The 25,412-nt window shown below is 31.8% G+C and overlaps 1 protein-coding gene across 1 annotated transcript in view; it reads right to left on the minus strand.

The window, feature by feature from the left end:
• The window catches only part of LOC119635151 (protein turtle homolog A), a 109,014-nt gene that overhangs the window by 12,636 nt on the left and 70,966 nt on the right, over window positions 1–25,412 (minus strand). Inside the window, exons 8-13 of the mRNA XM_038029759.1 lie at window positions 23,029–23,159; window positions 17,866–18,025; window positions 12,952–13,121; window positions 7,107–7,230; window positions 6,737–6,897; window positions 1,248–1,395 (exon numbers count right to left, since the gene is read on the minus strand). Of these exons, the coding sequence (XP_037885687.1) occupies window positions 1,248–1,395; window positions 6,737–6,897; window positions 7,107–7,230; window positions 12,952–13,121; window positions 17,866–18,025; window positions 23,029–23,159 (894 nt within the window). The remainder of the gene's footprint in view (window positions 1–1,247; window positions 1,396–6,736; window positions 6,898–7,106; window positions 7,231–12,951; window positions 13,122–17,865; window positions 18,026–23,028; window positions 23,160–25,412) is intronic.

Consider the following 25,412-nt stretch of genomic DNA (forward strand, 5'->3'; position numbering starts at 1 on the left):
GCTCATTTACTTCTCCCTTAATTTGCCAGAATTCGAAGTTCGCTCATTTACTTCTCCTGTAATTTGCCAGAATTCGAAGTTCGCCCACCGGCTTACGTAGATGAATAAACCCACATGTGGTTTAATATACAGTATCATGAAATGATAAACGCACAAACATATATACATTTTCGTTATGTATATTATACACGTACATTAATGCTTATCATATGCTATGAAACGCTGAGAAAAAAACTGTTGCGTAATTAGAAAATGGAGTTAATGAATTATTTTTTTGTCCACAATTGCTCTGCACAGCTTACTATAGATTAGATTCTGATTTTTGGAAATATGGAGTTTAACCATTTTACTACGATTTAATCTCCAATAATACGAATTGCAATTATAGCCGAAACGGGAGCGAGAGCGAGAGAGAGAGCGAGAGAGAGTGAATACGAGAAACAGCGGAAGATAGAAACATTTATTACAAAGCACACATGTTTACATGAATTTTCAGAAATACTTTTAACAGTTTGAACATCAACGCAAATTATTTTTACTTTTCTCGATACAAAAAGAGTTTAAAACTTTTTCTCTATCTGGAAGAGAAAACTATCCTACCTCATATCCGAAACTACCTTAGCTCATATCCGACGTTTTAGCTATTTTAAAACGAAGATTTACAGGAGTGAAGTCTTTTTAATCGGGTTTGTCAATAAAGCGATCTTTATATAGTCCGAAGCAATCGTAATAAATCTTCTTGATTTCATTTGTAAACATTCAAAGAGAAAGAACATATTTATAAGAGCGGTATTCCCAACAAATTCTTCGGTCGGTCGGCACAGGGTTTAATTTTAATTGAGATGTCAGAATGTTATCCCTTTTTAGATAACTCCGTCATGGGAGGAAAGAGGTGCTTTAAGGAATCTTTTCCCATAATTGTAGTTAAAAAATGAGATCACATTTCCTGTTGAAAAGTGAAGCTGAAATGAGTTGAAGAAAGCAATGAAATTTGCTCATTGAAAACAATAGTAAAAGAATAAAAGCAAAACTGTGATATAAAAGCGTTACACATGAAATGTATATCTTTAAGGGCAAATTTGAGATAGAAATACAAATTATTTGTTTCTTCCTGTTTGGCTGCATCGTCAATGATTTTAAGCAAAGTTATTTGGCAAAACCAATATATGAAGTGACTTACAGCGTGAACGCGTTATTAGATCACTTTATACGTGTATTTTTAAGTAAATCTTAGTAATATCGCTTACCTGTGAATTTGGCAACACCTTTGAAACTAATATCATCAATGATTATCGGCTCGGAACGACCTTTAGCATTAACAGCAAATATAATCATTCGATATAAAGCAGTTGGATCCAGATTATCAATAAAAAACGTAACCGGGCTGGTAGTATGCTTTAAATTACAAAAAAAAAATAATAATAATAATAATATTAAAAATTGAAATAAAAAAAAAAAAAAAAATACGTAAAGTCTATCTATTTATAAAATATAAATTTAAAAGTGTATGTTAGCTTAACTTTTAATATATGCTTGATATGACTTGTAAAAAATGATTTTTTTTCTTTTTGTTTTTTTCTTTGTATGTTTTGTGGTTTTTTTAACCAACTTAGCATCATGTTTCCGTTCCACACTTTTTCATCATGACAAATAAAAACTAAAAACTTCTTCTTCGCAACATAACTCAGTTTAAAAAGAAATTATAAAACTTTTAACCTAACAAAAAAATTGCAAAAGTTGATTCTTTGTAACAAAAAAAAAAGACAAAAAAAAGCACAGCTATAAAGGCGAGCTGAGTTTATGGCGCTTCGCAGATATCGAAACGAATAAAAGCCTGACGATGCAAAATTCAAATTGTGCACGTATGGATATATTAAGGTTTTCCAATTCGAGGCTTTTAATAATTAAGAGCTTGTTCAAATTTACACGCAGTCTTCGTGTTAATAAATGCTGGTCCGTCTTGCCATATGTTGAGTTTCCAGCTATAGCCAATGAGATTGGCGACAATGCAAGCCTATGGGACTTCCTGAAGACATTCGTAGAAGATGAGCGGTATTTTTCAAAAATTATCGAACGCTTAGCATGGACAACTTCCTAAGCGATAGGCGGTGACCTAATCGCAGATTGTTAAGGTTCAGACTCTTCCGGTAAAGTATTGTTTTCTCGCCTGATATTCTTCGTGTGATTAACGTTTCTGAATTATTAAGCATTCTTTGTCAGTTAAGTTTCTTAAATTTTTTCTTTCGTTAACATAAAATCAAGTAACTACGGTCCGCTGGAGTATTATATGACTATTCAGATTTCCTCCCAGGTGGTTTAATCTTATTTGAAAAGGGAGAAGCTTAGATCATCGTCTTTATACCGTACAACACTTGTGGTACTGAATACATTAAGCGTGTGTGTGGGAGAAGGGATTAAGGTAGACCCATCTTTTATTATCATGATTCTGAATTGATCTTAGTCTGTCTGTCTGTCTGAAGTCTGCCGATATGTTTTTGTGTTCAAGCTGCAGGTAGGAATTTTTAATATATTTTAGTAAAATTTGGTACAGTGACGTGTTTTGACCCAATTACGAACACTATTGAAAATGTTTCGCATCGACTGCTCCCCATATAGCGCCCTATTCGAAAACGTTTTTATATGGCAAAAAATTGCAATTTTCCGAATTTCTCGGCAAAAGCGGCTAAGTAGTATTTCGACATTCTAAATTGGTATGAAAAGTTTGCAAGGGCCAGGGGAATTTTTGAACCCCCTCTCATATAACGAAAACTGAAGTGCACACGGCCACGAGGTATACCTTTGGATGCTTCATGATCAAAATTCTATCATAATAGTAATTTAACTGCATCAAATTTGTACTATCTCGGCCTATTCTTTGGATCCTATCCTAATAGGGATTTTCACGAAAGGTGATCCTTTGTAGAGCAGAAAAGTCTAAGTTTTACTATATGGTGATGAACATTGTACCCATAATAGTAATTTCATATAAAAAAAAAAAAGAATTTTATTAGATAATGTGGTGCGAGGTAGGTCTGACCCTTGACTATAAAGTTCTTACTTGTTTAATATTCAAATGCTTATGGGACACTCGAAAAGCTTGTCAAAAAAAAAAAACAAAAAAAAAAAATTTTAATTTTAATTCATACATATCGTATCGTTTTGTTTAAACAAATGACAAGAGATTCACTAGATACCGTATAGCCTATATATAGAAGGTAAACTAAATTTGGCATTAACTTTGTGAAAAATTCAACAATTTATTTACTAACTTTCGTTTTATATTCTTTTTATAATCAAAATAATTTTGCAATATCTTTGCAGTATATGTGTACATGATGACACATAGGAGAAAGTTTTGCAAACCATGCAAGTGCGTATTCGCAGTATTACATACATTATTTTATAATTTCATATGCATAACCGTCATACATATGTGATCATGTTTTAAAGTAGATATTGCTACCATAACGTCTATATAAATGGCACATTATCATAAGTGTATATATATATATATATATATATATACATATTATATAATAAGCCCCAACGACCGAAATAATAAAGACATGTGTTTATGATTTTCCATAATGTATGCATGTATTTGTATGCATACCCTGGTTACATAAAAGGGTATATGTATTTTAGTATACACATAAGGGTCTGGGATGTGGTAATAATGGCTGACGAGGCAACTTAAAAAAAAATTTGCCAAAAGATGACATGAAAAAGCAGTAACAATAACTTAACTGCATTTATGGCTTCTTGTCATTTTGCTAAAGTTGTTGGTAAACTTTGCGTTTTCTTCCTTTCTTTTTCCTTTTTCTATTTTTTTGTTTTTTTTTGTTTTTTGTTTTTCTCCCCTTATGTTCTTTTTAAAAACATATCATGTCATTATGACGCTTAAATATGTTACATAAGTTTGTAGTTCACTTTCAAAGTAAAAGCAAAAAAACTTGAGTGTACAAAATTTACGTTGAGAGGATAGCGAGTAGAGTTAGTGTAATACACCTAACTACTTATATATATATATTTATATATATAATATATATAATATATTATAAGGATTGAGGCATACATGGTGAGCATCCTTTAATTTGCAGCACTTTCCAACTTTCGTCATACGCGCGTCATTTTACATTACCTTATTTTGTATATGTGTGCAAGCGCAGGTTGGTTTTTTTTAACGCGTAAAATATGAAGAAATTTAATAAGTTTTTAAGAAATATTTATTTTTGGAACGATATTAGCATATAATATCTGTACCTCAAATTCAGTTTAATTAAGTGATTAATGAATTCGAATAATCTTTAATGCGTGGCTTTAATATGTGGATTTATATAAAATCTGGAACCACACAGATTCACTTGCATTGATTGCTTAAATCGATATAATCATCTTCGTCTGTCTGTCGTAAGCAACCATTTCCAGCAATTAAGTCAATAAATCAATGATTTGAGTATAAAAGTTCCGAGCTTAAAGCGACAGATCACAGTTTAAAGTCATCTGTAAACACCGTCTGGAAGAACTCCGAGAGATATCGAGGGCAAAGAAGCCTATGAGAACGCGTAGTTATGTAACTTTTGGCAAAAGCAGTTTAATTCGCCGATATATTCCCTATAGTATTAAGTTAACGGTAAGTAATACTCTTGACCTTGATTTTGATTTTGATCTTCTTGAGCCGTATCACCGTTCAAACTGTTGAACTGTTAAGCGTGTAACAAGTTTAAATAAATTTTGTAAGGAAATGTTGTTTCCCTTATTTTTTTTGTTGTCGAAATAGGGGTTTATCTTAAACTTGCGAAAGCAGTCCGGATGGGCGGACCTTGTCAATAATTCTATCCGACGTACGATCCGATCTTACGAAAAACGCAGATAATGAAATGAGGATTGCGTTTATATATGAGAATGTATTGAAAGTAAATGAAATGATTGACTATATGACCCTTTCTTAAGGATGATCGCCGCGATTCCATATTGGCCGTTTAGTCTCAGTATAAGTTGTGCAAACAATTGCACACAATGCCCCACACACATCCTGCAAAGGTTTGAGGTGATTGAATAGAAAGTTCGGCGAGACATGCTTTCAAAAAAACATTCGGTCATTACCGAATTTTTAATACCCATCGCCCTTGTCCTGAAAAAAAAACAACTAAATTTTCATAATTTATAATTTTTCCTATTTTCAAAAGTAAAATTGGAAATGTGTATGGAGTGTGTGTATTGTGCAAAAAAAAACACGGAAATCAAAGGTGTTCACAGTTTTATTCCATAGGCGCTAGGTCGCAGTAGGCGTGTTTTTTGATCGGTTTAGTTAACTTTCACTTTGTTTTGTGACAGACAGAAAGTCAGTCGGACGGACGGACGGACTTGCTTAAATCAATTCAGAATTGTATATATATATATATATATATATATATATATATACTCTTTGTGGTCTCTGAAACTTTCTTCTGGGCGTGACATATGTTTTGACAAAATGAATGAACCCCTCATCCTTCCGTGAAGGGTGTAAAAGCGGAAAGAACGAAACATTCCATCAGCCATTTGAAGGAAAGGATATCTAAGTGCTATCAAATGAATAGAATTTCTTTCTTTTTCTATTCTGAATATTTGAGGATAAGCAGATGAACAGACGCAAAGACGAATGTAACGACAGACTATCTTAGCTCATCATTCGCTCTTGGGTTTTCCATTATTTAGTCTTACTTTTCCTTTTAACGGAACTCCGATACTTTTAACTATTTCGCAATAGTTTGGAATTGGTTTTCATTTTAGGTTTTTATAGCTATCAATAATGCAAGATGCAAGATGTGTTCACCAATACAATTTCATTTTGTTACTGGCAAGGAAGCAAATGAAAAGGAGCAAAAGAGTTTTGCGAATACACGCAAAAGACATATATTGAAGAAATCTAAGAGAGAAAGAGGTAAAGAGCGAAAAGCTCTCATAGGCATAGGAAAATGTGAGAACATGTTTGTTCTTTCAATCAGGATAAAACAAACGCTTGTCCTTTTTAATAAAATTTTTCCGCGCAAATGAAACTGTTTGTTGTTGCAACAGACATCAATGATAAATATTCATCATGTCGTTGTTCTTGTACACATGTATTGCTACATGCGATCTTACATTCCGATTTCTCTTCCTCTAATTACTGGTAAAATTTTAATATAATCTATAGCATTTATAGCTTATAGCAATTTTGTTGTTGTTGTTTTTTTTTTTTTGCTGTTAGTGGAGTACATAAGAAATAAATAACATGAAGTTTATTTTTATTTTTATTTTTTTTTTGTTTGTTGGGTAAACTTTTACCATGAGATGAAATGTAAAAACTTATATTCCTCAGCCATTTTGCGTGAGAAAGTTTTTTAATTTTACCAATTGATATGTTGTGCAAAAAAAAAAAAAAAAAAGAAGCAAACGAACGAAAGCACATCTAGAATATTCAACAGAACTTTTGCAACAAAATAGAAAAAAAAAAAAAAACAGAAAACTTTTCATTTCATATATACGGCACGATATGGAACTTGCCAAAGCCTAGAAGCAAAGAAATGAACATAATTAACTAAAGTGTTTAGTTTATACATGTAGTTGGATCGCAACTTGCAATTCGTCATGTATATATATATATATATATACGGATGATGTCCGTATACATATGTATGTATGTATGTATGTATATATGTACATAATCAATTTGAATTTTACCTTTTTGTGCGACAGTTGATTAGAAACTTACCGGTAAAGTTATGTTTCGTGCCAAACGTAGACTGTTCAATTCAACCAATTCCAACATAAAACTTTGTGGTAAACCACCATCAAAGCCTTCAATGCAATCAACTTGTAAAGAATCAGCCGATTGATTACTTATGGTACAATTTTGCAATGGAAACGGTCGTCCTAATAAAAAGTAATGTTTATATATATAAAAAAAATTTTTTATTTATTTTATTCAATTTTTTTTTCTCTTTTTTTTTTTATTTCTATTTCTATTTTGAATTTTTTTTTTTTTTTTTTTTTTTTTTTTCTGCAAACATCAAACTCTTAACATAACTGCATTTGCATTTTGATGCCTTTATATATATAATATATGGTTGAGTAGTACTTACCGGCAGCTACAATTTGAAATATGCAAGGACTCTTTTGCATGCCTATGCTATTGCGAGCCCAGCATGATATAGTACCATAATCCAAATCAGTGGTTGGAGTATAATTTAGACGTGATAAGCCCGTCTGGAATATATGAGAAAATATTATAAATAGCAATGATTTTAAATTGAAAAAAAAAAAAAAAAAATGCTTGCATATGATGAATGCTTACATGATAGATGATACCAAATATAATCGAAAAGTAATAAAATTTTGTACAACTTTTTATGGAATATATTAAATTCATTGGAATGTATGTAACATTCTCAGAGGTTGAAGCGAGGAGCCCACCTTTTACGAATCGATTGAAAACAGTTCGAATCGGACTAATTTTTCGATCTTATGCCATACAATAATGCCTTGCTCTGAAGACCCTTTATATGAAAGAATATAAGACGCTATACGAATATGACTGTGTTAAGCGAAGTGATACTGGCTGTTTAATAGTCGGCTATAACCAGAAAAAATATTTTCACTTTATTTGTTTTTTTTTGAAAAGTAACTTCCATAACTTCAGAAGTTATTTAAAAAAAAAAATTTTTTTTTAATTACAAGTCGAGCAAATAAATTGCGTGGTAATACTCTTAGTAGATATTCTTACAAGCGACAAGGAAAGCATCTTGAAAAGTCGATAAGGGAAGCTATGCTTCTGTTCACGATTTCACTGTACAGACTATTGGAAATATTTTCCATTCATGCATGTGCAAGTCGGATGATTTGGCGCAGTGAAGTTTTTTTTTTACTCAAGAAGGAATGGTATTGAAATTGGTACGAATTGGTCCACTTTTTCGACCATTCCCCTTTTGCAATTTTCAAAGTTTCTTGGCAAAAGTGACTAAGAAGTCGTATATCGATTTTGTAAATTGGTATGAAAACTTTGGAAGGGCGAGGGAAAATTTTGAATCCCCTCTCATAAATACTTTTCAATGCTTCATGATGAAAATTATATCACAATAGTAATTTAAAATAAAAAATTTGGACCATCTCGGCCTATTTTTTTCTCCTTGAAGAAAAGTCTAAGTTTTAATATGCGGTGATGAACATTGACTCATAATAGAAATTTCATACAAAAATAAGAATGGCAATGTGCCAATGTGGTGTAGGGTAATTAATCATCGGCCTTGCTCGATTATAATGTTCTTGCTTGTTGTTATGGGTATCAAACAAACGTCCTTAGAGAATAGTATGCGACAGGCTAAGAGTGTTAATTATGTAAATAAATGCGGGTGGCAACGTGATTTCGTGAAATAATCTTTTCATCAATTAAGTATCAAATAACATGGGATTGTGGAGTAGAACGAGTTGTACAAACTTAACGGAGAAGAAATCTTTGAACATAATAATAAAACGGTCACAGAAATCCACCGAATGAGATTTTTAGAAAGTAGTTGAAGTAAATGTAAATAATTAACTAAAAAAAAAACATTCTTTTAAGAAAACTTTTCTTGAAATCAATTAAAAGTTGAAAAATAAATTTTGTTCCAGTGACTGTTGCGTGGCTGTAGAAGAAACCTTAAAGTGTTTAGAAAAAAAAGTGAATTTCTTACACACGAATATATTAAGCTCCCCAAGCTTTAATAAATAATCACATAACTAGGCATTCTTCTGCTGTTAACCAAGAAAAGTCTTGGAGAGATTTCAAATGTTCTTCCCATTTCTGTGAATGCAATGCTTTAACACGCTTTCCATGTTTCACTTCCATCAAACTCTTATTACGACAATTTTCCCATTCTTATAACCTATATAATTTCTCGCTAAGCTTATTATGTTTATTTCCCGAGTAAAAAGAATTACAAAACAAAACAAAACAACAATGAGTACAAGGATAAAAAGGTATGTAGTAAATAAGATAACGAATACAAAGTGATTGACAATTTTAATTACTCTGTGACTTATTTGTAAATGAGTATTTCCTTTAGAGGATCGTATGTATGTATATAAATGACATCGATACGTTTTTCTACTACAAGTTGGCAGGAATGCACTAAGCTATCGCTTTCCAAGTCGCTAGTCTTAGATAGTTCGTTTAAGAGATGAATATAACTTTTAGATTATCGTAAGCATCTCTCTCTAATGCGTAGCTAATACGATATAAAGATATAATGAGAAAAAAAAAGAATATTTCCCTTACCACAAGAATATATTAAGTTTGCTGGGGTGTATGTAGCAACCGGGAAGAATCCATAAGGGATCTATCTTTTATTATACTGGAAATGATTTTGAATCATTTTCTGAATACATCTAAGTTTGTCTGTCCGTCTGTCCATGTATTCTTTTGTTTGAACTAGAGCTAGTTGTTGGATTATCTTGGCGAAATTTTGGCAGACTGACGTATTTTGTCCCAACGACAAACTTTATTAAGAAATATTCGGATCGGACAACTTTTTCAATTAATCCCCATAAGTCTTCTTATTTCAGACAGTCGTTATACAAAAGAATGTTGAAATGATCAGACTTTCGCGGTAAAAATTTGGATCAGATTAAGCAAATTTTTTGAACCCCCCGCCATATAAATTATATTGTTCAATGTTTTTTGCTGGAAATCAGTCTGTAATAGAAATTTGACCAAGAAATTAATCTCACCGAATTTGGGTACCATGTGAGTAAATTTTTTGGACATCATCGCATACAAGGATTGTCATGTGCCCAAAAATCGACTCTTTAATATCTTATGATGAGAATCAGCTCGCAATACCAGCATGGCATAAAAATGAACTGTAGAGAATTTAGATCACATAGGCCTTGCCATCTATGGGGAGAGGCTCTCATAAATTGCAAGCCGCTATATGAGAGCAAAATCCAATTTGTAACTTTTTATGACGCAAATAGATGACAACTAATAAAATCGCCGGTGTTGACGTTTTGCGCGACCTCTAATACGGAGGTCAACATAAACAAAATAGTGTATAATTTTTGTTGCCTTATCATAAAAATGAACAAATGACTGCATTAAGTGAAGTATGTGATGACCAGTCTTGCCTTGTTTTTACTTGTTATTATTATACAATTTATTTAGACCAAAAAAAAAAAAAAAAAAACTGGTTGCTATGGCATACTAAAAAATGGGCTAAACATTGAGCAATTAAGACCATCGACTCTTTTAACCACCCGAGCCTAAGAAAGAAAACCATTAAGTATTTTGATGTGCTCATGGTTCGCATTCCTAGCACCCTGTATTCTCTTTATCCCTATACTAAGATTGCCATTTACTCTTAACATAGTGGTAGCCTCGATTATTATAGAAATGCAATAAGTAAAAAATGTACAACAAAAGCAAAGATTTTGGACAGAGATTGATGTGTTTGGTCTAATGTTAAGCGCGCAAGTTGGCTGCGTGAAAACTCAGCGATCAAACACAATCCATTTGGTTGAAAACATACACGTGGCATAGGTGTTGCAAAATGCAAAGTTTTTTTTTTTTTTTTTTTCTTTCTGTTGACGATGGAAAAAGTTTCAATTAATTTTGAATTTTCATTTCATTTAAATTTATGTGCATTTAATTATTACGTAATTTATTTTCCTCCTGTAATTAATTAAATTCCAATTAAAATAAAATAAAAAAAAAAGAAGAGCAACGAGAAAGAAAACCCAATAAAATACATTTATAAAAATAAAAAATAAAAAGAACAGCAAGAAAGAAAATCCCATCAATATTTGTTTTTTTTTTTTCACAAACGTCGTATTTTACATTTACAAGTTGAACGCAGAAATAAATAAAATTACATGGACGAGAAAGAAAGAAACAGCATTTGTCGTTTGCTTGTATATGTGAGCATTATAATGATACTTAGTGAAAACTGTATTTTCCTAATTAAATTTACTCATTAATCTCCTAGCGTCAGATGACCTGAGGATTTCCACTACGCTAAACAAGCTACTGAGTATACATGCAGATATATATATATATAAGTTTGTGTGTGCTTATATATATATATATGTATAGTAAAAAAATGCAAATGATCAAATAAATATCTTTTATTCACACAACGTGATAGGTAAACAACCTTAATACTCTTGCCGTTGAACACAGCATTTCCGTTTCCTGTTTGAATGATTTCACTATTTAGCTTTTCATTTTCTTTCTTATTTCTTTTGTATTTATTTTCCTTTGTCTCATTTTTCTTAAACTTTTCCATTACTGCCGGAGAATGTGGTAGTAATATGAGACACTTAGATATAAACCATGTCGGTCCCTCTTCGTTGGTAATTGAATTGAAATTGTTCAGGTAAAATGCGGGAAATTTTCCTTAGATTTCTCTCAAAGTTTTATGAGTAAACTGATGAATAATTTTGACAAGAAATAAAAATCATCAGAGAATCATTGCTCTAAGCGGTCATATGACTTGTAAGTGATTGCAAATAAAAGGACGCTTTATAACTAAAATAGGTTCGCTTCAAAGAAATGCAAGTGCAATTTTTTATATAATATGCTGTAAGATAATTCAGAATGAAACCTATTGATATTAAGAGTCATTCGATCCTCATTGAATGAAAATAGAATATATATTGTGATCTTTAGTTGATGATATGAAATTCGTTGTAACGTGACTATGATGGCTATTACTGGCTTTCTTTATAAATGTCTCTCTCTCTTTCTCTCTTTCTCTCTCACTCTCTCACTCTCTCTCCTCCTCTTTATCTCTTTTTCTCTAGATTTTTTACTTAGGAAAAGTAACCAATGTTCTTGATGAGCGGAAGGAATGGAAACAGTATAAAACAAGGTATAAGTGACACGCAATTTATTCGTTAAAGAAAACTTTATACTCTTTGATAAGCAGCAACCATGTAAAAACAAAAACAAGGCACAAAATAATTAAATTAATGCACGTGATTGTGATAAACGGGATGCGTGAGTAGTTCTTGTGTAACTTTCTCACTTTTTTTTCCTTTAATTCACTAGATCATCTGGGAGCTTAAAATGATCCGCTGTATAAAAGTTAATTAAAGAATAATTCACAAAATTGGATTGTGATAAATTTGTGAAAGAAAATTGCCAAGAAACTATTGAGCCTTTGATCAGTGTATCAGTCAACCAACGGATATGTTGAAGAAAAATTCTTAAATACAGACATAGTCTTTGTTAAGATATGTAAATATGAAACCGGAATTTGTACAAAGGAAAGAGACCTTTCTACATTTATCACTAATGCAAATCTCGCTGGATTTAAGCACGCAATGACCTTAAAGGTCTTCCCCTCTTGACGCAAATCATTCGTCAAGACATTTGTTTCACATCTTCTTACGAAGCAAAGCAAGCGATAAGCAAGCCTCGTGATTATGTCGCATGGACTGGCTCTCTCTCAGCACGTGTGCACGTTGCTTGCTTGCGTCAACGTTGAACATTATTCGACTATTGAATGCAAGTGTAATGATAAGACTACGCAGGGTTAAAGTTAAGCGTAAGCAGTGGCAAAGCCCTAAAGAAGTTTTATGCACGAACGTTAAAGTGAATTTTTGGATGGTCATGAATCGTCAATTGAAAGCTTTGTCTTTATAGACAGAATTTTTAATACCTGACCACACTTATTGACTATGACAGATTTAAGAGGGGAAAGGGTAAAAAAGTTCAAGCACATTCTACATTTTGTTAACGAAGACAATTACGATGTAACAATGTTGTTGTTTTCCGACTTTGGTTTACTTAATATTTTATATAAAATTTTATGCGTTGCATATTTTTTGGTGTTACAAAGCTTATATTAAGTTTTATGCATCGACATAAGGAAGAGTTTGTGGGAAACATAGAAAAACATTGTTTTGTTTAAAGTATATATCTGGCATGTATGACTAGGTATATAAACTTACTTCACTTGAATGTAGTCGTGCTGGCAATTCGGTTTGTTCGCCGGATGAATTAAATGTCCAATGAAATGTATCCGCAGGCGGTGATGCATCTACTTCACATTTTAACGTTAAAGTTTCATGCTTCAAGGCACCCAACAGTTCGTCGTGGTCTATGGCACAGATGGGCGCATCTGAAATGGCAACAAAAACACATATATACATCCATAATGTAAATATATATATATATATATATATACAATATATATATATACAATATATATATATATATATAGATATATACATTTATATATAAATATGTATATACATTAGTTATCCTAAACAATTTTATAAAAATTGTGTTTGGATTCAGATATAAATATATATATATATATATATATATATATATATATGTATATATATATATATATGTATATACACATAATGGGTTAAAGGAAATAAAACAAGAAATCATTGAATAAAGTGGCGTTGAGCTCATGGAGAATAAAGAACTAAACATAAATTTTATTTTTACTGTTATAAATTTTAATGTATTTCTTCTTGTTAATTTTTTTCTTTTTTTTTTATGTTTTTATTTTCTCTTTCTTATATTTGCTGTTGTCTGCTTGTTTGCGTTGTGTTTGCACAGTTTCATCCGGTTCAGGATTTTCGTTCTCTCTTTATTTTTTATTATTCCTGTGTAATTAGTCCTAAGAATGATACTGAATTAAGTCTAGTTTAGTGAATAAAAAAAAAAAAAATTAAAAAAAAATATAAAAAATCGATAACAAAACAAAGAAAATTAAAAAAAAGAAACAGCAAACATTATTCATTTGAATCTCTTTGCTATTTTTATTTAGTCTTTACCGCAGCTGACTCTCCAAACTTAGATTTTGCGGACACCCTACTTACGAAAAAAAGTTGGAAGATAACGTAAAAATACTCTATTAGCTTAAGCCGAGGGTCGACTTAGACTTTAGTTCTCTAAGCGCAATATTATGACTTATATGGCGATCTAGCGTCCTTCGCATGCATATAGAGGAAGGTACCGCCCACGTCAGATCAGAAAGTCATTGCAGCCAATTCGGCTTAACGCGGCGTGAGTTAATAACGAAGAATGCAAGCAACATACCTCTGAGTTCGTGTTCAGTTCGCTTTATGGAGAGGTTTGGAAGGGGGCTGGGGGTGGAAGGGGACGTTTGTCCATTGGTTTACCTCTCATGTTTAAGTAGATACGTAAATTTCGTTAGCCTCGAACCTATTGTTCAGCCAATCTAAAGCTAATTCTTTACTCCCCTCACTTATATTTCATTTTTCTGCATGCACACGCGAGCAGATTGGCCTGACGACAAAACTTTTTCATGTTATTACAGAAATTACTGAAAAGTTGTTTGATTAAGGAAGGATACAAAGATTATGGGATCTGGCAAGTAGGCTACGGTTTTCGAAAGCGAGCAAAAAGCGAACGAAGTTTGCTCAGACGGCTAAGAAGTTTGGCAGGAATTGTTTATAAGATATTGATCGCCTGAAAACTAAACCCTAAGACTAAAGTCTTAAAGTATTAGCATCTTGGGCTATCGGCTTTGTTGACATCTCTATTGTACTTGAGATTTTTAACTGCACAGTCATTGAGTTATTAGTGTTTGAAATTTCATTTAAATGAATTGGGGTGATTTCCACCGAGAGTTTCGCACTCATTTTGCGCATCGTGGTTGAATATCGGCGCTCATTGTCATCCATTATGACCCAGCATTGTTTTCTAACGAATAACATGGGAAAAGCAATGCTGATCGCTCGTTGTTGTAGTTTTTTTTTTTTTGTTCAATACTCGAAGATCTATGTTTTTTATACCTCACTGTATTGAAGGCATTCTTTTGTCACACTGTTATTTAAGGCACATCCGCCTAAGTGCCCGAACAGGCTAAAAATATCGACTAATAAGTTGAATGATCTTGGGATCAAATCTCAAGTACGGTAGATTTTTCAATGAAGTCGATAGCCCGAGATGCTAGTGTTTTAAGAGTTTTTAGTGTTAGAATTTATTTCTCTAACTAAACTTATCATAATACTAATCCAAACATTTAACACGATATACATATCAATATGTATTGCCCCATATACCTTTGAAGAGAATAGTCGAGTAATTTTATCAAGTATTCGGTGGCGAAAATGAGAAGAATTTTTTATAAAGCTTATTTTTGCAATTTTTTGAAATGTAAACTATAATATCGGACGCAAGTAGAGTGAGAAAGAGAACATTTTTCTTAAACAATAGAAGAAATAAGTTGTATTTTAACAGAAGTCTTGCATAAATAATATCTTGAATTGTCATTGAAAGATTACCTCATAGATTACAGTAGATAATAACATAAAAATACAGAGTCGTACGTCAACACTTACTAAGATGAAATCTAGTATATCTAAAAGTGAGATATAAACCGCGCGAATATGAGCACAGTAAAAACCACATGTAAGAAACGTGGTTTAAAAATCAGTGCAAAAATATATATAGCGTCAGCCGTGATATGATTCTAAAAACTAACGCATAAATGTATCGATGTTTAATTGAATGTGATTTAAAGTAAAGTAATCTTCATGTCATTCAATCTCTGTTAAAATTGTAATTGAAGTTGATGCGGTCTCAAAACTGTTTAGCTACAAAACAAGTCAGACACAACAAAGAAGAAGAATTGTTTTATGCTTTTTACTTTATTTACTTTTTCTTTTACCAATCTTAACATAAATAACAGATATTTTAATTGTGTCTGACGCATTACTTTTCATTTATCAAAGAGTGTCTTTTTGTTCATTATTTCTTCTTTTAGTTTTCTCTATCTCTCTCTCTCTCTCTCTCTCCCTCTTTGTTTCTCTGATTATTTCAATTCAGTTGTTCTTTTTTTACTAATGCCTTTATGTTAAAGCATAATACAAGCTCTTGTACATTATATACGAGATATATATATGCGTTTTGTGTATGCGGTGAGTAGGTGGATATGTTATATATAAACGTAAAACAAAAGAATCGAACCATACGTATAATTCAAGGCACTTATCCTTTTATAAGCTTATCTTTTCATACATATATATATATATATATATATATATATATATATATGTATATATATATGTATATATATATATATATATATATATATATATATTTACATATCTATATCATATATCATGTTTCGTTTCAATCTCAGTGTATGTATGTATGTATGTATGTATGTATGTATGTATGTGTGTGTGTGTGTGTGTGTGTGTGTGTATGTTTATGAAAATAATGTATGAATTTTCATTTTGCCCTACTTTCTTTTTTTTTATTTCCTTATTTGAATTTCTTTTCACAAATATTAGGCAATGCTCTCGCCTGATAGGTGCGAGTAAGTGTTTGCCTATAAGTTTCGAAGGAGACTCTTTGTTATTAAACAAAGAACTTTTTCATTTACTTTATACCATCCTTACCGTAAAAGCAGTTTAATAAAACCCAAGGAAAAAGAAAAAAAAAATATTTCTCTTTTAAAAAAAAAGTCAATGGAAAACTTCATTTATTTACAAGTTTCAGAACAATAATCTTTTGTTTTCAACCGATCATCTCTAAGCGGATTTAAGTTTTAATTAATTACATTTTTTTTTTTTTTTGATTTTCTTTGAATTTGTAATTGGCAAAAACAATTATGCAAACATACGCACACACACCTAAGAGAAATATGGATTTTATTGAGAAAATATACGCTATCAGTAGATAGTCAGTGGAAAAGTTTGCAAGAAAGATATGCGAAAATTAGTTTTGTAAGATTTAACTTATCCTCTTCCGGATAACATTTCGGAGTACAGTTGTGAATACGTTGTCTACTATTGAACTTTCAAAAAAAAAATGCAAAAATATTCGTCCGCTAATATATTCTTCATCAGAGAGAGGGAGAGAGAAAGAGAGAGAGCAAGAATGCTTTACGATATTTTGAGCAATAGAAGACGGCTTCGATTTAATAACGAGCTGGGAACTAAGCAATGCCTTGTCATATCTAACAGAATAAAAGTTAATTCCTGCTAAAAGAAATCAGAAAATGTAAGATCTGGGTAGCGTCAACACTTAAGTCTATCTAAGCTAATCAGGTGTTGAAAATTCTACAAATTTCGATTGATTACGTATTTATTTTTACATTTTTAGTGAGAACGGCAATCGAGTCTATTCGCGTATTTCACCGACGTTCTATCTAGGTGCACAGTATGTGAACGAATCTAAAACGAAGTTTTTTAATCTCTTTACTCTTCTACTTCACTTTTACTTAAAGCAAGATAAACTACGGAAAAATAAAGATTTCTTTAAGTTACGTAAACCAGATTTCGTAGATTTTTATATTGCAATTAAAAACACATTGCAGCCAGCCACATGCTCGAAAGAAGGAAACAAGAACAAAAAGTGTAATATTGTAAGCATATGTCACATTTTAATGATTTAAGTTAGAGTTAATAACGTACATCGCTGCTACTATTACGGCGATCATGTTTCATACATTCATCCCCTTTTATGTGCACTAACAAGAACATTAATCATAAAAATTAGGTGACATTGTCGTTTAAGTTGTGCTAGATGAGAGTTCAAACACAATATGACAAACCAAAAAAAAAAATAAAACCATTCGACTACAAGTAAAATTTTTATCAGAATTAACTTTGCTTAAGCAGTATCCTGCAAGCAAAAGTTTATTTAGTAATGTGCAGTCGAAGGCTGAGACTTTTGCTTTTTTTTCCCTAGATTTTCATTCTATACCTCTGCAACATGCATGATACATTCATGCAATTGTCAATCTAACATTTGTTAAATCATCGTATCTTTATATGTATTATGTATGATACAAAAATTACTTTAAACTTAACATTTCTATCGTGTTAATGGCGTATATTGAGAGATAAGAAGGATCAGCAAATACTTACAACGTATACGCAATGTCACCGGATTACTGGAACCTTTGCCTTCGGAGTTTACAGCCAGACAGTTGTAATCACCGGCAGATGCACGTGAAACGCTTTGTAAGACAAGTGATTGATCTGATAGTATGACACCAGCTGATATATTGTGATGTAATTCTTTGCCCTAAAAAGAAAAATAAAAAGAACCAACAAAACCAATAAGAATAAAGAAATAAAACCAAATTTATATATCTTATGCAATTGATGAGCTGGATGAGCTGGATGAGTTTAAGGATATTCGGTGTAAATGCTTTTTATCCTTAAATCCTTAAATCCAAATAATCTTTAAAGTTTACCTTGGGTTTTTTTTTCACTCTACATTAAAGCAAACAAATTCATTCTCTATTGCTTTTGATTCGATTAAAAATTTCGCATATCTATGTTTAAGACGGAAGGACAAAAACAAAAAAAAAAAAAAAACACTTAATAGAAATGAATTTTAAAAATATTTACTTTTCTTGGGTGTAGAGAGGAGATAAACCTGAGCGTTTCATTCATCGCTTATCTAGTTTGATGGTCGTGAATATAAATATATTATATATATATATATAAAATAAAAGTAATCCGGTTATTAAAAATCAAATCATGTTCACTTTATAACTTCCTTTAGTTGAAAGAGGAAAAAATTCGTAATTTTTTTTCTCGTTTTTTATTTCTAAGTAATCAACCTTTTATTATCGTGCACTTAGATAGTGCATTCGACGAAGATTTATCACCTAACGGATAATATATTTAGCCGATATCATCAAACACACAAATCTTAGTATCCTTGTCAGCTGTGGTGCAATCAACAGAAGACATTAAGAATTTATATACACACGTTCGTATTAACAACACACAAACGCATAAGAAGAGCATTTTATACGTATATCCTGAGCATTGTTTTACTATTTTTCATCGTTCACTTGAAAATTTGATTTCATTACATATGTTACATTGGCGGAAAAGTTCTATTCCGGGACCGACAAGATTTAGCAACTGTCAAGGACACAACATTGTATCTTTGTCCCATCAGATAAAGTTGAAGCGATTTAAATAGATAATCACCCGATAAGGCTATGTCACATGAATATGGCTCGTGACTACGAACTTCCCATTCACTAATGTAATTTTGCTTTAGCTTGATGGAACAGAGTTCGCTTTCTGTTCGCTAATACTGACCACTTTTGCTTGATAGCTGTGTTCAATTTATTCAGCTCATTGCCTTAGGTGGTTTGCCCCTGTTTACGTGGTTCGCTTCCATCTCACCAGGGGTGTCCCATAAGAAAGTATGGGCCGCAGGAGACCATAAATAGGGCTGGGTATAGAATGGCTCGCCAGGACCTAACATTCGCCCGTTCGGGAAGTAAGTTTCGTCAGTCCGCTTTTCTTCATAAGGACTTTAGCACGTGTAGCACTTGTTTAGTGTAAGCTCCTGTGGAATGTCTCCGGGATGAAGATTGAAACTCGCACTATACTACCGAGGTTCAATGACAAGTGCGTTTATCCGTTTGCAGTCTCCGACCTTTTGAGCTTTTTGACGTACATAATTTTATGTTGTTACGCAAAGAGGTTGGACATACAGACACGTTTTACCTTGTTACATAACAGTACCGCACGACGTGGAGGCAAAATGGGCTACGATTTCAAATAGCAAACGTCTATGTTAGCCAAACAGAGGCTCAGTTTTCCTTTACGAAAATCTGATTTCGCAACAGTTCGCAGTAAATCTTTTTCTCCTTATATTCTCGTAAATGATCTATATTTCATTTTACGCAATAAATTTGACCAAGAATGACTCAATATTGTGATTAAAAAAGGTGAATGAGGTGATTGTCCCACGATCCGAAATTTATTTTTAGTCAAATTGCTCTGAAAGCGAAACTGCTCTGTTTGAAGACAAATCCAATATGTTTGTCGTGCTATTCAGCCGTCGAATGGTAGATGCCGAGCTCCTCTATAATTGCTCTCGTGATTAGAATTGCGATATTCTCCACTCCCCCATTGCTAAATATAGGTAAGAACTTCAATGGCCGCTCATATAGAAGGTATTCAAAGTATTTATCTTAGGACTCGATCCAGAGAGATAGATGATGCATTCTACTTATTTACTTGGAAGTAATAAAATAGAACAGAACTTTCCCGCCATTCTAAAATATGTCCATGGCCCAACAACTCAAACATATTCATTTTTTCATCGGAATAGAATTCCAACAACAATTGAACAATAGCGTTCATCTTCTAGTTAAACATGGATCGAATTCGCGAATAGTCTCGTGGAAAACCAAATTTTAAATTAGGTAATTAACACTTTGAAACTTCCAGTAAATCTCAATTTGAAGCCTTCAGAAGACTTGGCTTATTTCCCATAATCGAATTCATCTTGAAAAAAAAAAAGGGATTGTTTCCCCATACGCACTTCAACAATGAATATCAATCACACTTCCTCTGTAATCTTCTATTCTTCTATGCATTCATAAAGAAGAAGAAGATTACAAGAAACAATTAGCCATCAATCATATTTTATATTACATATAGAGTAAAAAATGAAAAATAAAAATATAATATATCATTCAATAAGTTGGCAGGATCACATATAAACCATCATCATCATCATCATCATCATCACTGATGAATTCATAACCAAAACAGCCACAAATTGCAACCTAACGATCAATATGTTATGAAAGTTTGAAATATATGGATTCGTCAACGGGCGTCATACATCTCTATGTCATCCTACGAATTTATTGGGTGATATTTTACATAAGCCATCATAGCAACATGAAAACATTTTTTACTTAACGTTTTATTCGATTGTTTTTTTTTTTTTTTTGGAAATTTTCTATCTAATCACACTTCGAGAGACCTTTTTCGAGAGACTTTTTTCCGTAGAAGGCCAACACCGGTCAACTTTTTTTTAGACCGGACTAGATGGCATCGAAAATCGCATGCTTGTATGCGTTGGCTATGAATGTCCTACGCAATGAATGTAAAAAAATATTTATTTTTTTTTGCAGACGACGAGCTTGTCAGGATGATAGTCGGGAAGGGTTATAGGCTTCCTTAACATGGGAATTTCTAGAACAAAATTAAATTAAGCAACGTGTCTTGGCTGCCACTTTTAATAAAAAGTCCAATCTGTAAATTGAACTGAAAACTGTAAAGGGATTTTTCTTCAGAGACATATGTGATGTGTTTATGCCGTTGAAAGAATATAAATTTTTATTTATAAAGTTACATAACATTACGAAGAATTCATTTGGTAATTCATTGGGTAATATGTTATATGTCTGATTATATAAAATACTTGTATACCTATCAGTATCAAACGCGTTCCGACAAACGACAAGGCTTAACGCAATTTTCATATAGCCTGAGAGGAGACTTACACTAACAGTGGCTATCGCGGGAAGAATTAAAAAAAAAAAAAAAACAACCTCATCCAATTCTGTACATTCACAGAAATGCACTGTTAAGCGACATGATGTGCTCTTATGCACTTATAAGATGCTTTTCAACTGCTTAGGGATCAAGCTAACGCAGCTGGCATGTAAGCTTATTATATTATGAACGTATACTATTTCTCTCCTTATATTCATTTTCAATATTCATCGTGATACGATTGCATGAATGATATCGATACAAGTTGTAGAGGTAACTAAGAATGTTGCTTTGTTGTTAGACAACATACGGAATGACAAATTTAATATAACTACTAGTATCATTGATGATGAAGAGTTTGTGCTAATTCCCCAGATGAGTGCTGCTCTTCGTACGTATGGTGTATATACGCTTAACCTATGTACATTTTATGCTTTCAAGTACGTTATATAGCGTAAATTGCACTAAAGACAGCCGAGTTAAATAAAGGATTACCACATCACAGTGAAAGGCATGATGACAGGTAAACAGGACAGACTGAAAGATGTTCAACTAGAGATAGACACGAAGAAAATTTAATTTATTTTTACCTTAAAACAAATGTACACAAATACGCATGCACATATACGAGAAAATGCAAAGAGAAAGACCAAGCGAGATAGAGATAGAGAATGATAAAGGGAGAGAGTGAGAGAGAGAGAGAGAGAGAGAGAGAGAGAGGAGAAAGCGATGCGGATATATATTTAACTTTCACTTGAACGTATGATATAGAATAGAAAACGAGCGGACTTGATGTTGTGTCAGAATATTGGAAGAGAAGGTGTAGAAGAAGGAGAGAGAGAGAGAGAAAAAAAAAGGAAAACTTCTATCAAATTCTATGAGAATGGAGTTTCAGTTCGAGCAATACATTCCAACATACATGTATATGTATATATAGGTATACACGATTTTGTGTAGGTAAGTGAGTGTAAGTATTTCTGCCTTAGTTAAGAGATGGCCTTGTGTTTGTTTTCATTACGTTATGCTATTGCCAAGTGTTAAGTTCAACTGAACTAAGATAAACTGTCAAATAGTTTTCCAAGTCATTCAAGCAAACATCTTACAAACGGAATCTGCCTTATATATTATACATATACATTATTTATATGTATATAACATACAAAGCTATAAAGTGTACATATGCATATATATATATATATATATATATATATATATGCATGCATGTATTAATTTACAGGCATGCCGTAAAGTAATCTGTAAATGGTGTCTTTCACAAGTAAATGAATTTTTGTTAATTGCACACGTGCATTGTACGAATCAGTTGCCGGATTACATGAATTCATTTTAACAAATTATATTTCTTGTCATATTTTCATTTTCATTTTCATTCACATTCACATTCATGTTATTTTCCTTGTCTTTCGCTCCCATTTGGCCAGTCTTTCACATTGCAATTCTCATTTCAAAAATGTTATAAAGCATCGACAGCATTAAGCACAACTTCTGTCTAAAGAGGATAAAAAAAATGTTTCTCTCTCCTCTTCTCTTTTTTTTTTTTTCTTTCTTTCGTTGATTCTGAGAATAATCAACCATTATATAATTCTGAAGGTAATATAAATTAATTAGTAAAGTTTTTCCTTCTTCTTCTTTTTCTTCTTCTTCTACTATCGAATAGTGTTAAGTTACCTAATGAGCCATAAAATGTTGCGTTAGGTTACAATTTGTTTTTTTTTTTTTTTTTTTTAATTAAAAAAATTGACTTACATTATGAAACCAGGACATTTTATAAGGCTTTGGATTCGATTGAATAACGCATTCGAAATAGACGTCATCACCTTCTTTAATATCATCTGGATTAAGCGACGAACCCATTTTTAAATGCGTTGTAGGCTGATCTGAAAGCAAAAAAAAAACAAAAAATAACAGACGTTAATAATCTCAAGAAAGTTTTATTAAAGCATTTACAATATTTTTTATTTTGAATTAATATGAGTTATAGTAAGTGATTAGTGTGCACCAATCAAAATGACAGGCGAATTAGAGACAAGTTGGGCGCAATTGAGTGTACAACAACGTCTAGTAAGCTATAAGTTTAGCTGAGTGCATAAAGACTCAGCTGAGCTAGAGTACAAACGATCAATTCATAAACTAATCGGATATCTTTCTAAAAAGAGAAGCACTGCTGCGTTCAAGGAACATTTTAATAAACTACGTGATTAGTTGAGTAAAAGAACAAAAAACACCGCCGAGTTGAAAAAAGTCTCCTTAAGCTAACCAAGCCCATAAGCGAACACTGGGTGTAAATAGAAATGCAGATGAGTTGAAATGTCAAGTACCAGAGATGACTTTTGACAGATGAGAAAAAAAGCTAAAAGCAATTCTAGGCATAATATATGATGATAATATATGTGTATACATGTGTATATATATATACGTATTTTTTCAATTCACTCAACGTGATAACCCAAATGCATCTATACGTGTCAGCAAAAGTGTGAGGTGAAAAGTGAAGTGACCTGTGAAGTGAATTGAAATAATCAAGAAAATCTGTCTAGTTACTGCGACTTTATTACTAAATTCCATAAAAATTCGAGAAAATTCATATGTAATGAGATTAGAACGTTAAAGTTTTCTTATATGTTTTTTCCTTATGTTTGTTTACATACCTGCCAACGGCAGTAATATTTAACTTTCTTATTTACTTGTGCATTTCCAAATTCCTAACTGTATTATATGATAAAAAAAAAAAAAAAAAAAAACAAGAAAAATAGGAGAGAAAATTTTCTACTTCTTTTCTACTTTAGCCAATAATACTAAAATAAATATTAATATCCTTGCAGAGAAATATACTTTTGGCAATCACCAGAAAAAATCATTTAGAAGAATTTCTTCCAACTTTGGTCAATAAATCAATTTGTGTATCTTACGTGCTGTTAAAAAAAAAAAAAAAAAAAAAAAAAAAAACAAGTAAAATTATTTTACTAAATAAAAATAAAAATTATAAAAAAATTGTACTATCAAGTAAAACTGCTTTAGGAGAAAAGAAACAACAAAACTATAGAATTAATTTTATGCCTAACACAATACGTTATAATAACAAACTGATACTGAACTGATATTTTCCATTAATATAAATGTCTTACTATAAAGGATCTTAGAGATGGCATTTTGGCCCTTACCAATAGGTCACGCTTGCTTACAACTACCACTCATCATTATTGCTATTGTAGGCAATAAAGAGAATGTGGTCTATGATATATCATGTATGCTATATACATATACATATATACATATATACATATATATATATATATATATATATATAAATAGGCATGGGTGTGCACAAATTATGTTTTTTATATAGAAATTCTTTTATGAAATTATTTATACCTGTCTCCCTCTTTTTATATTGGACCATTGAAAATGAACCCCTACTTATTACCACATAAATGATACTAGAACTAAAGTTAAAGATAAATTCAAAATTAAGATTTAAAAACTTGTAAATGTTATTACGCTTATCGCAGCTTGCTTCTCTTTCTCAAGTGTTTGAGTTTCAAAAAAATGTTTATAATACGTATGCAAAACTCGTTCGTGTACCTATTCCAACCATTTCTATAAATCCCTATAATCCCGCGCAAATATTCTTTGCTTGATTAAGAACCGAAAATGAAAAAATGGGTATTTGTTTGCTTACGATAGAGAAGAAACTGAAAATGTACCGATATCCTTCTCACATTGTCTTCTACAACTGGCGGCTTCGTAAGGATAATTTATTTAATTTATTTCCAATTTATTCTAATAAGTATTAGCAAGTTCTTTACTCAATTATGAGTAAATTGCAAATAAATTGAAATTTAATTGAAAATACAATTTTATCGTTAATTGTGGGCGGATTAGTAAAGTCATATATCATATAGCAATGTATAAAAAAATTGTTAGTGTTATTTTGAGGTTATCTCCCCCTTTTTTACCCTTGGAATCATTTTGTCAAATTTTAGTTTACGATTTCAATTTTTGCCACTTTGCCGATTCGACAAAATAATGGATCAAATTAATCCATTTTAGTAAAAATAGGTAAACGCAAAACATTAGAAGACTAGTGACAAGGAAAAGGTAACCGTGTAGTAACTCTCATGGGTCAAAGT

This window comes from Glossina fuscipes, unplaced genomic scaffold, assembly GCF_014805625.2.
Source record: "Glossina fuscipes isolate IAEA_lab_2018 unplaced genomic scaffold, Yale_Gfus_2 3, whole genome shotgun sequence".
NCBI classification, from domain to species: domain Eukaryota; kingdom Metazoa; phylum Arthropoda; class Insecta; order Diptera; family Glossinidae; genus Glossina; species Glossina fuscipes.